Source organism: Patiria miniata, unplaced genomic scaffold, assembly GCF_015706575.1.
Source record: "Patiria miniata isolate m_02_andy unplaced genomic scaffold, ASM1570657v1 HiC_scaffold_20, whole genome shotgun sequence".
NCBI lineage: Eukaryota > Metazoa > Echinodermata > Asteroidea > Valvatida > Asterinidae > Patiria > Patiria miniata.
The window spans coordinates 37229620-37244356 of record NW_024037059.1 but is presented as its reverse complement, the minus strand read 5'-3'; the positions used below and the strand labels follow the sequence as shown (position 1 = coordinate 37244356).

The 14737-nt window shown below is 41.7% G+C and overlaps 1 protein-coding gene and 1 long non-coding RNA gene across 2 annotated transcripts; one reads left to right on the top strand and one right to left on the bottom strand.

Moving 5' to 3' along the window:
- Positions 1–577: 577 nt before the first annotated feature.
- LOC119728096 (scavenger receptor cysteine-rich domain superfamily protein-like) lies at positions 578–6864 on the bottom strand. The gene is made up of 8 exons (XM_038200168.1): positions 6788–6864; positions 5973–6253; positions 5363–5443; positions 3626–3907; positions 2339–2545; positions 1792–1893; positions 1397–1475; positions 578–1160 (listed from the first exon to the last, which is right to left on the bottom strand). Exons 1-8 carry the CDS (start codon positions 6862–6864, stop codon positions 578–580), a joined length of 1692 nt encoding a protein of 563 aa, XP_038056096.1.
- Positions 6865–8205: 1341 nt separating this feature from the next.
- LOC119728952 lies at positions 8206–12187 on the top strand. Its single transcript, XR_005271167.1, has 4 exons — positions 8206–8293; positions 9937–10103; positions 10460–10558; positions 11460–12187. It is a non-coding gene; the product is annotated as an uncharacterized LOC119728952 (long non-coding RNA).
- The last annotated feature ends 2550 nt before the right edge of the window (positions 12188–14737 follow it).

The following is a 14737-nucleotide window of genomic DNA, read 5'->3' as shown; positions in this document are numbered from 1 at the left end:
ATGAGTAAGCACTGAAATGTGTGATCTGTAAATGTTTCCATCTCGTAACATTTCCTTTATTGTACATTTCGGTCACAATTACCTTTTAATTATTTGCTCATAGGCTGCGTACAAATGACTTGTATCAAAGTAATAAACGTACAGTTTATACCATATTTGGAGTAGACAAAATAAAAGCATACATCTTGAACGATTGCATCCAAGCCTCGCAAACAACTGAAACGCACCGAGGATTTATTGATGATAATTCAGTTATGATTTGATTTGATCCTGCAAGACATAGGCTTGCAGCTATAGAATAATGTTTGATATAGTGTTTTGTTCTGTTTTCTTATACTTCCCATAAAAGCTTAACATCTTGAGAACTCATTTACAGCTTATGAGATCACGAAATATGTTAACTGTTGACAATAAGTGAGAGGTTTGCGGTAACACCATCTGAAACTATCTCTTTTGTGAGTATGTGTGGTTCTGAAGAGAACCTGTTGGATTAACTAATTAATTCATTAATTAATTAAGTCTCATTTTAACTGTTGACAAGCTAATGACTCCCCATTGCATGGCAGGCAACAGTGGATCAAACATTGTCGTCCTGCACAACACCGTACGTGTGATTTTCATAATCAATTTCTGCATCCAGTTTGCTGGAAAGTACATTGAGTTGTTCTCCGTCCGCAGGGAAAGCTGCCGTTTCCCTGTCGTACAGTAAACTGTAGCCTTCGTTCGTAACAGCTAACCCCTTGTGTGGCAGGGCTGGCATTTTCGTCTCCTTGTGATTCATCTTCAGACTGTTCTCGTAAAGCAGACTGTACCCTGTCTCACCATCAACGGGCAGTGTGCTTGATGGGACAGCCTCGGCAGTTTGGGGTTCAGCTGGCCCGCCAAAATCAACCCCATCATAGGGGTTATCCTCAGTCACCCCACGTTGTTCCGCGGCACTGTCTCCGCCCTTTTGGGCCACCGAGGCATCTTTCAAGCCCACTTTGGACTCGGACTCTGCTCGTCCGGCCAGCTTCACGCTGTAGTACAAAGGTGGGCCTGCTCCTTCGCCCGAAGGTAGTCTGGCAGTACTGTAGTAGTGATCGTCTTCGTTCAGTTGCACAGAGGAACTTGCTGGTAGATTTCTATTCTGGTCTTTCGTCGTCCTAGACTTGTTTCTCCTGTGTGAGTGTTTAAATCAAACCGAAACAAGTGAGGGAAAGTTAGTACTGTTGGGCCTAAACAACGTCATCAAGGAAGATAGAGTCGTGATCGATATTGCTGACACCCGAGGAAATGAGTACAATGACTGTCGCTGTTTCATGCACGAACATCACTCATTTTTATTTAAAAACGTGTTACGTGTACCTTTTAATTTAACTTTTATAGGGGTATAAAAACATTGAAAAGCACCTACCTCCGTCTGCATATGACGACAACAATTATCAAAGCCACCAACAGTGAAGCAACACCCATCACTGAACCGATGATAGGACCTAAATAAACAACAAAATAAGCATTCAAGATCTGTGCCAGAGAAAAGTCTTCTTTTTTTACATTTCTCTCTCGGACAACGGATTTCAAGTTATATGAAAAACACTTGATGATGTTGATTTAATGTTTAGGTGTTTAAAAAATGTGCTTGAGCGCTTTCGGAATCAATAGCAAATGTAGAAAAGAATGCGTCTTTAAAGATAATCATCAATTTAATTAAGTGAGCAGGTTATGAAATTAATATTAGTTATTTTATACATGTATTATTAGCTTTCTTTTTAATCTTTGGTTGTACATGTAGTTTAAAAGTGTGATTACCAAATACTGTCTTGTCAGCGGTTACATCATCAAGAGTGGGTGGTATATTGATAGTAGGTGACGTAGATTCCACGTCAGGTCTTGTAGCCGGAGTTGTAGGACCTACAGCGATTAAATTGAAAGGCAAAATGGTATTGTCAGTCCTCGATTGAGTTTTAACTACAAATGGTTACTTTAACTTATTTCGGCAAAATTGGCACGGTCTATTTCTTACATTTTGGAGCTCGTAATTTAAAAAAACCGACTCTTGTAATTGAAAAGTGCTATATCCCCTAGATTGGTCAATACCGTATACTGTATAGTGTATATTTATATAGTCATCTTTAACATGAAATTGTAAATAATGTTTCTTATCGTTTCGGTTTGCGGTAATGTTACCTTTGTCCTTTGTAACTTGCCCTCACACAAACTATGTTTTTAGGTTTCGCCACCCCTGGCCTTTACAGTGCCTTTAGTATACCTTTTATTGTTTTATTTCATTTTGCCTTGAAGAGGAAATAAATGTTTTTAAATGAAATACATGTAGTTGTTGCCGCAAATGAATCACCTTGACACTGTGGCGTCTCGGCGCTCCATACCACCCTCCCGTCGCTCTCGTTCCCTTGCCCCAGGACGCAGCGGACCCTCGCCTCGCCCACGAGCTCGTGTCCCGCTGGGCACGAGAAATTGACCCAGGCTCCAAAGACGAACGAGTCATCATCCGTGAGAGCGCTACCAGCCGGCAGGCGGGGATCAGGGCAGTGGGCTTTCTTTACTGATGAAAGGAAAATGTTGAATGGTTTAATTTTCAAGTGTGAATTTGTTGAATCCGCCCCTATGTCAACCATACTCTTCTCGTTCAATTGTCGGCTGTAATTTGCCCACCTCTTTCCTTCAGATTCCATTCGGGGAGTCAGGCAGTTGGCGTAGCGGTACTTTCCTCGCCTTCCACCGCTGTGACCTGGGTTCGAATCCCGCCCGAGCCAGCCTGATTCCGTGGGTTTTCCTCAGAATATTCCTCCCACCTCTAAAAAAACCCTGTAAATTCTTCTCATTGTCTTCTCCTTACAGGTTTCTTCAGGCTTTCGAGCTACAGTGCTTAGGGCACTTTTGAGGAATCCTTGGTTTCATTACCAGAAAGAAATCAAATAAATAAATAATAAATTAGTAACTTCAATTATCTTCAAACGTTAGGCCCTATTGCCTACACCAAGTAAGGATGCAGTGTTTAGCAATTGAACATTGATGTTTAGGAATTGAACACACAATGTTTAGCTTCTAGACATTTTTACAAAGTGATAGCAAGATTGTGTTTAATTGCTAAACACAGTTTTTAGAGTGTAATTTCGAATAATTATTGTTTTCCTTGAATTGCATAGTGAGATACGATAAGAACCACACGAAGATCGGAAATGCTTGTCCGGGTTATAATGGCGGGCAACCGTGATTACTTAAACCGGGACGAGTATTTCCTGCACTTTAACCTTTTCCTGTTGTGTGCCCTTCCTTCAGATTCCTTTGGAAAAACAATGCTAGGAGTATTAAGCACTGTGAAAAATAACAGGCGTTAGTTCATTGTTGTGCTTTTCCATCGATTTCTGTTGTGTTAGGAAAACTTGCAGTTTTTGCAGTGTAAATGGAGTAGTATATAAACAATAATTGAGTACTTCAAATGTCGAACAATCTCAATGTGTTTTAATAATGACTGCAATATAAATGCATGCAAACGGTTGTCGATAAAGCGCCAGATCTCCAGCACCCATTCATAATTAGCCCCCCCCCCCCACCCTCCAAACCACCGCCTTCATCCAAACCTGCATCCATCCCGCACCCCGGCCCCGTGCCTCCCTCTTACCATCAAACACCCCAATCCTATCCCTTCCACCGCACAGCTGATCGCTATCACTACGGCAGGCCGTCCTGCAATCGTCCTCTGCCGCCGCCCCCAGCCTGTCGTACACGGTATCTGCCTCGCCGCAGTAACACTCGTCCCCTCGTTCCACGCCGGCCAGGGCGTACCCTGCCCGGTAGCACCGCTCAATGCACAGGAGAGCGTCTACGCTGGGGTCCTTCAGGCGGTTGTGAGGCAAAACTCGGTCCCGACCACTGTCTCGGTAGCACCCGATGTAACCCGGTACTGTTAGATTGGAAAACATGTATAGGTTAGCATTTCTTTTACACTCGTATAAACGATAAAGAACCTGACGTTTCGATATAGCATACAGGCCTACTACACTGCAAAAACTGTAGTGTTAATTTAACACCATTCGGTATCTATATAGGACAACACCAGTAAAATTTAACACCAGATGGTCCTATATAGATACCAATGGTGTAAATTTAACACTGCACTTTTTGCAGTGTACATACCCTATGTGGACATTCCTTTGTTTTCGCACAAGTTAAGGAAAACCGGAGGAAAACAAATATTTTACTCACACTGTGAAAACCCTCTCAACCCAAATATTTTATCCTGATTTCCTTGAGCGCTCCTTTTCATTTTGCGACACACGACCCTAACCCAAAAATGCCTCTCAACATGTTTTCCAGAGAGGGGAAAACCTTATGTGGACCTGGCTTTAGTCCACCGTAAAATGTTCACACAACCTGTTGTATGTGGACCTGTTTTGTTGTCAGGTCCACATAAAGATGATAAGGTTGGTACAGGAAGTTCTTTAAAGAAAAAACAAGTTTACTTGATAGGACCAAAGATAGGACTGAAAAGTGTCATTTCCGTTGTTCAGGACAGTACACGGTTACATCATTGGCATAAACCCTATATATATCAAGCATGCATCCGGTAACGTACACGTTTGATACTTGGGAAGAAAAAAATCGCTAACTAATGTTATAATTCATCAGCACAGACTGCAATATTACAGTTTCATATACACCATGAACATGGCAGTAAACTAGATCAGCTGATTCGCATGGCCGCTGAAGCGGATGCTACTCAAAAACCAATAGTCTTTTTATGAGGCAGTTATTAGAAAGTACTGTGATATTAGATGGATTAAAAAGCCCTTAATGTAAACTGCAGGCACATATGACCAATAAATTTATGTTACGAAAACAACGTAGTGCTTGGTTTTTTTGGGTTCTTTCATCTTTAGCTGAGCTCAGAGGGCCTGTCCGGTTTCCGTGCTTGTTAACTGGTGTCATGAATGAGTTGACTTATGCTAGGTTCACACATTCCCGAATTAGTTATGAATACAACAAGAATAAACCAAGAATTGCAATTGATAATCACCCCGACAATTTTGAACATGTTCAAATTTGTCGTGGCTCTTCCCGATCTTTAACGATATTTCACCGAACAAACAGAATCCCGAGGCAGCCAAGAACCATTCCCGATTAAGCTCAAGAATTGCTCTTGGTGGCGATTTTAAAGTCGTGAATTTGTGAACCTAGCATATGCCTCCAACAACCTAATCCCCGCCCCGCTTTTTAAGTCACATATACATCAAGAGGTATTCGAGCAACATCACCTGTTTGAACTTCATTTTTGTTCTATAAACGAGATCCCCATGGTTCAACTTCACTCACTCACAAGTACAAATTCTTACATCACAGACACCACCGCAAAACTTACATTGACAAACGACGCCTGCATCTTCACTATGAAAGCAGTTGTGCGTGATCTCATAGTCGCAATCCTGAATTCGATTCTCGCCTGTAAAAAAAAAAAGAGAAATGTAAAATGTATTAACATTTATCTATCACCGTGACGTCACCGATGTTGTCATAGTTACGGCACATTTTCAGATCCAATTATTACCAGTGGTGTAAAAAGAAAGTTCAATTTTTTAGAACAAAAACCAACGCATAACCTATATGATCTTTTTGGTCGTTGCCATTAATTCATCAATGTTATACTTTTAAGCCCATGAAGGCGATCAATGTCTGTAAGTTTTGTCTTTTGTGACATTATTTTGGTTGTCTCATCTATAAGGATGGAGTCATTACTTGGTGTAAAAAAAGTGCAATTTTTGTTTGAAAAATTAGATTTTCTTGGTCGTTGCCATCAATTCATCAATGTTATACTCTTAGCCAGTGAAGGCGATTAATGTCTCTAAGTTTTGTCTTTTGTGACATTTGGTTATCTAATCTATAAGATTGTGTACAGTTTTATTCTTTGCTACGAGTCTAACGACTACAAATTAAAATGCATTGACGCAAGGTCACACATCAGCGAAACTTACTTCCGTCACACGCCACGTCATCCAGCAATATCGGTCCCGTTCCCTGGCCGAAAGCAGCCTGGCTTGTCGACCTGACGGAGTAACCATTGAAGCCTAGCTGCCTACAGACCACATCAGCCTCGGTGTAATCCCAGCCGTCGTCGCACACCGTGCCCCAACTGGGCCAGTCACCGGCCAGGCCCTGCACCTCCACCCGCCCCTCGTTCGGAGTGTCGCCGTCCACCAGTCGGAGATCGATGACTGTATTAAAACAAACAAAACCGACATTTATTGAAGTGGGGCTGCTTATTAAGACCGTGGTTCGGGAATGCTTTCACTAAAGGGCATGTTTCGGGGCTGGCTTGGCACACAAATTCCAAACCCCTCCTCAAACTCGCCCACTCCCACTTTTGGAAAACTTCAAACCAGCGTCCAGCGAAGGCCCCGATGTGACTGAATTATATTGAAGCTCTACAATAATTACTTGATTTAAAAGAGAACATTATCGTACATAGAGTGTAATCATGTTCAGTAAATTAAGACTATACCCTTTGGTAAACGGCCACTCTTGGATACGCTCTTGTTGATCTTGCGTAATAGCTATACCAACCTACATACAGTAACGACGAGAGAGTCTTTCTTCTGCCAAATTGGCCTCACTTGTAGTTGTACTTTCGTTCCAATATGGCGAATCCGTATAAGAAAGAATACGCTGCATTTCTGTGTGCACGAGGGCCAACTGGCTATATGGTAATGTCGTGACATTCATACAATTTTTCGAACAATAACAAAACATCATTATTTTCCGTCCCATTGAACAAAACTGAACATTATACTTGCCATCAAGCGACAACGCGGACCTAATCGCGACACCTATCACGAGGACTAGCTGAAAGGTAGCATTGTATCCCATCTTGCTTTTGTCGACGTAAAACATTATTGGTACATTGGAAAACAATGACTATTGTATTACGTGTATATGACTGAACACTGGTGGTTGAATATTGACTGACCACAAGCATCCTGAGCTGACCGGTAACGGAATTATGTCACGATGGCTATCACTTCCAGTAGCAGATCTAGCCCCCCCCCCCCCCCCCCCCCCGTTCATCCGCTGAAAATGTGTATGATACTAGTAACTGGAGCCAGTATTAATAATAATTTGACTCAAAGTTCCTAATGTATTCTCAAATTGCCTAAGAATGGGGGGAAGGGTATGACTCGGACCCCCTATATATATTTATAGCAGGCCTTCACTCAAATATCACCCCCCCCCCCCCGCGTCTCCATGCGTTTCCTGAAGCTAGCTCCGCCCCTGACTTCCACTGCTGAATATCAATTAAGGATATTGCGATATCAGAATTGTAACAGAGAACACTGCTACTCCACAAAGTTGAAATCCTCACTATCCGGGACCAAGATTTCGAGGGGGAAAAAGATAAAAGGAATATATACGAGAAAATAATTAAAACAAGCATGAACGGTTGATATAATGTGAATATAATGTAAAGAGTATGCATGGTATTATGCATTCCAGATAAATTCGGATCAATTTGATATTATTATGGTGGCTTCTTAGTATGCTCAATCAATGATAGATACAGATAGATGTGCTCTGTAAAAAATGAATGACGCGAATGACCATAAGCCCTTTAAAGAAAGTTTACCTGCACTCAATCTAAGTCAAACTTTCTGAAGTCCTGTCCTGACATTTCGACCAGGGGGTGTTAACGTCATCATAAGCCAAGCGAGGAAGGCAGTCCGTCATGCGAAAAAGCCTGAGTTATTAGAAAAACCCACCACGCCGCTTGGTAAAACCATCACCAGACACGCTGAACGGGCAAAGCTTGACAGTTGGCTACGATGTTTACCTTGGACGAATTTCACGGGGCAGCCGAGCATAAAATAATGCTAAGCAAATTTGACGTAGTTGGCAAATATCGGCAGCGTACCAGTCACATATAATATGAATTCATGGCATTTTCGCTGGTAACCTGTTTTGGGTAGGTCAATAGTTCTCCGCTTAGCATCTCCATTAAGTTGGCTCTTGGTAGGATGCTCCAAGGGTGGCGTAGTCAAGCAGCGAGTTATGAGTGATGGGCCCTGCCGAGGCAATATCCCGCTCACTCGGGCGAGCAGCCCACCGGATGCGGCCCGCGAAGCGGCCACGGTTCTGGAACGCCGATCGGCCGGCATGACGATGTTTGATTAAGGAACTGACTGTGGGAGTCGAGGGTGGAGAAGGCCTCCGATTCTCTATAAAAGGAGGACCAGGAGGCAGGAAAGACCACAACGTGAAGAGAGTCAACCATATTCTTCTCACAGCGATCATACAGAAACCGGTGAGTTTATCTCCTTGGCTATTTTCTTTAGTAACATCTATACAGATATCTACTCTATGTACCATAGGCTAAGACTTCAGTTGGCAAATGGTCATTGTGTATGACATATGATTTACTTAACTCTAAGTTACTTTAGAAGTAGGATATATAGACGCTAGGTCTACAAACTTGTCGTTGATGAGTGGTGACAAGCTTTGAGTTAAGTTTGAGATGAAACTTTCTTATATTTTGATGCAACGGGGACGTCTGTAAAAAAAACAATGCACCTTTACCATTGGCATCCAGACGACGAATTCTTTAGAATTTTAGTGTGACGGCAGTTTTTCTTTTCTCCTCTATTGACGGTTGGCATGTGGTATACGTCATGGTGAAATTGGTTCCTTCCCCTTCAATATTATTGCCTCGAAACTTACTTGAATGCCTTTGAAAAGTATCATACTGGACTGTTAGTAGTATAGTACATGTGTATACAAATAATGAATGTTTATGAGTGCAATGGTAAGCATAATTTCGCCGACATTCCACCTGTCACCAAATGAAACTATTCTCTCCACTACGCGAATTTGAAACGTTCATTATCTGTTTTATATAAAACCTGAATAAATCCTAGTCATCTGATTGGTCAGAGCCACCAATGGTGTGACCGTGCAATAGAACTTCTATTCACCGTGGAATAGAACTTCTATTCACCTTGGAATGGAACTTCTATTTTTGCGGTGCAAACGGGCCCGTGGATTGGGACGAATAATTCAATGGCATGGGATCAACGACCCACCAATCAGATGACGGGGTTTTATTCAGGCGTAGTATAATGTTTAATACCGAGAAACGCCTTTCGTCGCCGTAGGAATAATAACTCTTTCAAAAGGCCGTCAAATGCTGTCTACATGGTACTCTATACTCTTAAAGTTGGTGTATACGTGTTCTTTGGGTGTGGCACCTTAAAACAATAGATTTTCAAATGGAATTGATAATTTTCTAGCATTACATTAGTTATGAGCTTTCCTGAATGAGACATCGCACGAACGGCCGCCGAGAACAGGCGCTCCTTATTCGTTCTGAATAGTGTGCGCAATTTCTGAACTGGAGCGCGCCATTTAAAACCACTTTTTAAAACTGTCTAAGGCCTGCAAAAATAAACAAGCAAATTTATTTGTTACAGGACTTTATATTCCATTAAATTTCGTTCGGGAATTAAAATCGAAACTTCAATTAACTTTAATTAAAAATACAGTCAAATCTGTTAACAAACTGAACTAGATATATTTAAAGTTGGCTGGATTAAATCAGCAAAAATGACGATGTTTCTTGTTTGGAACTTTGACGAGAAATTCTACGGTGCATGAGAATCAAGTCGAAAGCTGAAAGAATCAGCAAGTGTTTTCACATTTTTTAGAAGTTTGATTATTTTTCGAAACATTTTGCCCAAACATTTTGCCCAAAACATTTTGCCCCAATTTTTTTTTTTTTTTTTGGGGGGGACGGACTATTTTGATGTTTGTAGCGCCATTTACACCCCTATTATACTACTCGAAAATAGGACATTATCACCACGTTCAAATCGTGGGACTAAAATAAATTTGACCAAGCCCCCCAACCACCTTGGGTGCGCCACTGATTGTGATATTTATTTTCGTTGTCAGCAAGTTAGCCATCATGAAGACCTTCATCGTTTTGCTGCTGTGCTTGGCACTGGTCGTGGCCGCCTTTGCCGTTGAGGAAATGGACGAGGATGACACCTTTGTTAAGCGGGCCATGGATGACCTGGCTCAGGTCATCAAGCGAGGAAAGAAGAGGAACGCCTACTTCAGTGAGTACAAAAGAAATATTAATTCTGATCTTGGCTTTTTCTTGGCCAAAGACAAAACAGATACAGTCTCACAAAAGTGTGAGTTTTGCGATGTTGCTGCTTCCTAACTCCTGTAAACTCCTTTTAAAATTAATTTTAATTATATTCTGCCCATGCAAACCTTCAAGTCTTCCTTAAAAGAAAAGGTTAAAACCAAATCAATATAAATTGTATTAGTACAATACTGATTAACATTCCTGATTTAAGTGGCCAATGCGCGCTCTTTGACTGATTGACAGGAAGAGTCATTCTTGCCAGCATCAATTTAATGTAGCACTAATATTTTCTTTGATGCCTTCTGTTTCCACCATCTGCAGACTGTGACGATGAATGGGGCAACCCAGGCTGCATCTGCAGATTGGTCAAGGGCAAGAAGTCTACCCTCAACTGCCTATAGACTGAGCATGCAGGCAAAGGTAAATGTCACCCGTTAGCATTCCTTCTTTCTAAATTCCAAAGAGTGAAAATTCACTCCATTCGAGTGAAGATTCACTCCCACAGTCAGAAACTAGGGACTAGACGTTTCAGAGTGTAATTTCTTCAATCGTCAAGATCGAGTTTTCGCTCGAGCTTCGACTGAAGTGGTTCATTTTTCAGACTGTTTCAATCGAAAATGAGAGTGATTTTCACTCTAAAACGTCTAGTCCCTAATTTCACTCTTTGGAATTTAGAGAGTTGTCCTTCTATCGCGTCAAATGCAAAATCAGCTTTATCCTGCCAGAATCTTGCGTCCCTGCCGCCTGCCGGGCGTGGCAATCATACAAATAAGTTTTCAAATTCAATGACTAATTTTCTGGCATTACCTTAGTTATTAATTTTTTTTTAATGTAACCGACTAACAATTACAAATTAGTGTCACAACAACGGGCCAATTGTTTTTATAGAAAAGTAAGAAAACAAACCGCGTTTCCTGCACATAGGACTACGCGTTTTTTTGGTCCGTTATTGCCAATTAAATGGCCTATAAATCATAAAAGCGTAAAATATAAAACAGATAAGAACGGGTTGCAGTGCGCTTAAAACGCATAGTAGAACAAAGTTTTGTGTTAATCTTTTTTTTAAATCATAAATTACAAACTTTTTTGTTGGAAGGGGGGGGGGGGGGAGTGCATGTCTGCTTTGCAATAATAATTGTATTCACTCCTATGTGCCTTATAAACAAAATCCTGGCAATTTCTTTACGGCGATATCGTTAACCGAACATTCCCCGTTCAACATCCCCATTAACCTTAATGTTTTAGACTCGACATTTCAAGTGCAAACTGCTGATAATGTTGGACGTGTTTTTCTTTTCTTTCCCACTTTCGATTTGTACAGGTTCGGGCAAGAACTGACTACCACTGAAGGGATTTTAGGACACTGATTATTATCGTTTAACGACACGAATATCACAGATGGACTTCCTGTAATGCTTTAATCAATCTAAATAGGGTTTTAGGCGGGTAGAAAGTAGGCACTTTGTGGTGCAAACGGCCGTTGGCACACTAAGAAGCGAAGGTTCCTCGAAATCTGTTCTGTACTTAATACTTCATTAGCAGGGGCCCCTGCTAATTATCTTGTTTCTGCATTCTTACTTCCCTCATTACCGAGAATGTACAGATGAAAAACCACGCACGCATTAAAATGGCCGTAGAGCAGTAGACAGAATGCCTAGTTATACCTTTGAAGGTCTCTCTCACATGACGTCACCTCCTACAGATTGCCACGCGCATCGGCATTTTGGGCGTCAATTTTTTGTGACGCACATTGCCGCTGCGCCGTATTTCGAAGAAAGTTCGAGCAACACGCAGTTGTAATTTTCCTACGAAGATGGCGTCCTATGAAAGAGATCTAGAAGATTTTGTGCGAGTGTACTCAATGGCCGTTGATACACAAACTTAGAAAACTCCATCATGCGTTCACGTTCTTCACTTAACTCAGCTTGTTATTAATTTAAAAATGTAAAAACTAAAATATGCAATTAAACTGCCCAGGTTGTTAACGCGGTTGTGTAAACTACATACGGACGAAAAGCAATAAATAAAACTATTCCTCATGCAAAACAATTTTGGCAGTACAGATTATTTTATTGCATCTTCGTGTTGAATTGTGTTAATGTTTTTTGTTTTGTTTTGTTTTTGTTTGTTTGTTTCCCGTTAGTCCTACGTTCAACTTTATTCAAACTTTTTAGCAAGATTTTAAACTGAGAGTTGCTCAGGGTCCTATAAACAACGACGATAAACTTCCTAGACTTTTAATTTATAATGTATTCTCTACTCAAGTTTTGAAACTTGGAGTAATTCCTTCAGCTACATGATATTTTATTGGGGGGGGGGAGATTCGATCAGATATTGATCGTCTGCTGTAGTCCATCTCGTCCCTTTTTGGGGGGAAATTCTTCCAGGGTGTCACATCAGCAAAGTTGTAGTAATCGTCTCGGTAATGGGGCACAAACGGCAACCTGTACCCCTAGCCTCATGAGTCTCAGCTGTCGGCAATCACAAAGTTGGAACAGACAAACAGACTTGTTGACGTCGTCACTCTATAGGTTGGCAAGCTGCTGCGTAAGGGTCCATTCAAGGGCCTGGAGCCTGCAACTCATGTCCCTCTTTCAACCAAACTGTGAATACAGGGTCCACAAAGGTAGTGAAGTGACCACGCCCTTTAGAAGTTTGAAAATTGAGAAAAATTTGGGGGCCTTCCAAGAAAGGGGGAGCGCTCCAGCTGCCTTCATCCATTCCATCACCACGCTGGACTAACGATGTCTGTTCTTCCAATACCCACAGATCCAGCATAAATCACTGCACGGCACACCCGGTTGAAGAACTGTATCAGCCGTGCACGAAGAGAAAAGTCTTATCTACGTACCAGCGAGAGGGGGGGGGGGGGGGGGGGGGGTCCCCACCAAACTCCAGTAACTTCACCATCTTTCCCAGTGTGTGAAACTACTTTGATTCTCTATTACCAACCTCGTCCCGGGGTGTCGAGCAGTACGTTCGAACCCCTATACCACCTGCTCTCTTGAAAACGTAGTTGGAAATATAGGCCCCAGGAACGAGGTTGAATTAAGTGAATAGGACTGCTGCAAACTGCTCACTGACTGGATTGACCTGAAATATGCAAATCTAAACAAAATAATGCCTGACGTTGCGAACTTAAACTTCTTCTTCAGAATTTAAACTTTATCCAGCGCCTACATCTGTGGCCAATTCCATAACGCTGCTGAAGTTGCTTAGCAGCAAGCACGATTATATTTCCATATATCCAAAAAAAAAGTCCGGCCAAACTGTCAGGCGTGTACTTATCTTGTGACTGGTTTTCAGCTAATCATGCTCAGCACACTAAACAACAGTTTCAGCTTACTTAGGGGGTTTTCGAAACTTTTGCTTCCGCTTTGCTTCCGACTTCTGAACCACTGAGAAGCAAACCATATGGAAATATTCTAACATTTGGCTTCATATCAATCGATTGAATGTTTCTGAAGTATAACAGGCGCCGATATGTAGCTGGAGTTACCGAAGCTGGGGCCTACAATCACCTTGAGCCAATGACGAAGCCAGGGTTTCAAAAAGCCCTAGCTCCGTAAATGAGCCCGTGTAATTAAGATCGAAGATTTCTTTCCCCTGCATTTGTCTTGACCACGAACCGTAACTTGACAGGTTGCCCCACCGTCTGACGTCACACCCGACTGCTTCGGTGATTAACGCTAGAAAGCCCGTTACACCTGATTACTTTTTTAAGCCGCTTGCTTGGCCACACATTTGCCATGCCGCCGACTGCGTCCATCCATTGGAACGAGTTTTGTAATTTGGTTAAAGTAAATATTTGAGTTTCCCATCTGTCACACTGACATATAATGCTAAGCCAGGTTTATCACTAATCTAATCAAAGTTAAAGATGGTATTTCGTAGTTATCTTCAGTGCTACAGAGGTTTTATCTCAGACTTTAATCTGGAGATCACTGGTGCTTCCATGCAGGAAGCTTGAGGGAGGCAGGGAATTTTTGCCCCATGTTTCACCCATGAAAAATTGTGTGAAAATAGACGGGGAGTATCAAACCCTACATCGTGCTCTGCTGCAGATCTGCCTAAGATTATTGCATAGACACTTGGATGGAGCATGTCATCGTGTACGGTTATGCTTCTTTTTTTTCTCCCCGTCACGTTCAGCACTATCAACAAACACCTTTCTACCCATTAAAAAAATGTATCATTCATCTAAAACTTAGTTCATGTCAATATACAATGTTTATTTGTGTACATGATAATAAATCCTTTAGTTTTAATTTACCTTGCAGTATCTGTACATATATATCGTACACCTCACTGGAAAATTTTGAATACCTACAAAATGTTGATACCCCAAGGAACCATGGGCGTCGCGAGGGGGGGGGGCGGAAAAGCAAAAAGCAAAAAAAAAAAAAGAGAAAAAAGAAAAAGAGGCGCAAAGTCATAGTGCTGTAAATTTATTGGGGGGGGGGGGCCAAAATGTCTCTGCCCCCCCCCCTCTAAAACTGATGCGAATATGTTGAGAAATACAGGATTTTTTGGGAAAAATATGTTTTGCCCCCCCCCCCCTCTAGAAAAAAATCCAGGCAACGCCAATGTAAGGAACAG

Coding starts and splice junctions, on each gene's coding strand:
- LOC119728096 (XM_038200168.1), bottom strand. CDS start 6,864: ATGGGATACAATGCTACCTTTCAGCTAGTCCTCGTGATAGGTGTCGCG. Junction 6,254..6,787: donor GCGTTGTCGCTTGATGGCAA/GTATAATGTTCA, acceptor CTTAATAAGCAG/CCCCACTTCAATAAATGTCG. Junction 1,161..1,396: donor GTCGTCATATGCAGACGGAG/GTAGGTGCTTTT, acceptor ACACTCACACAG/GAGAAACAAGTCTAGGACGA.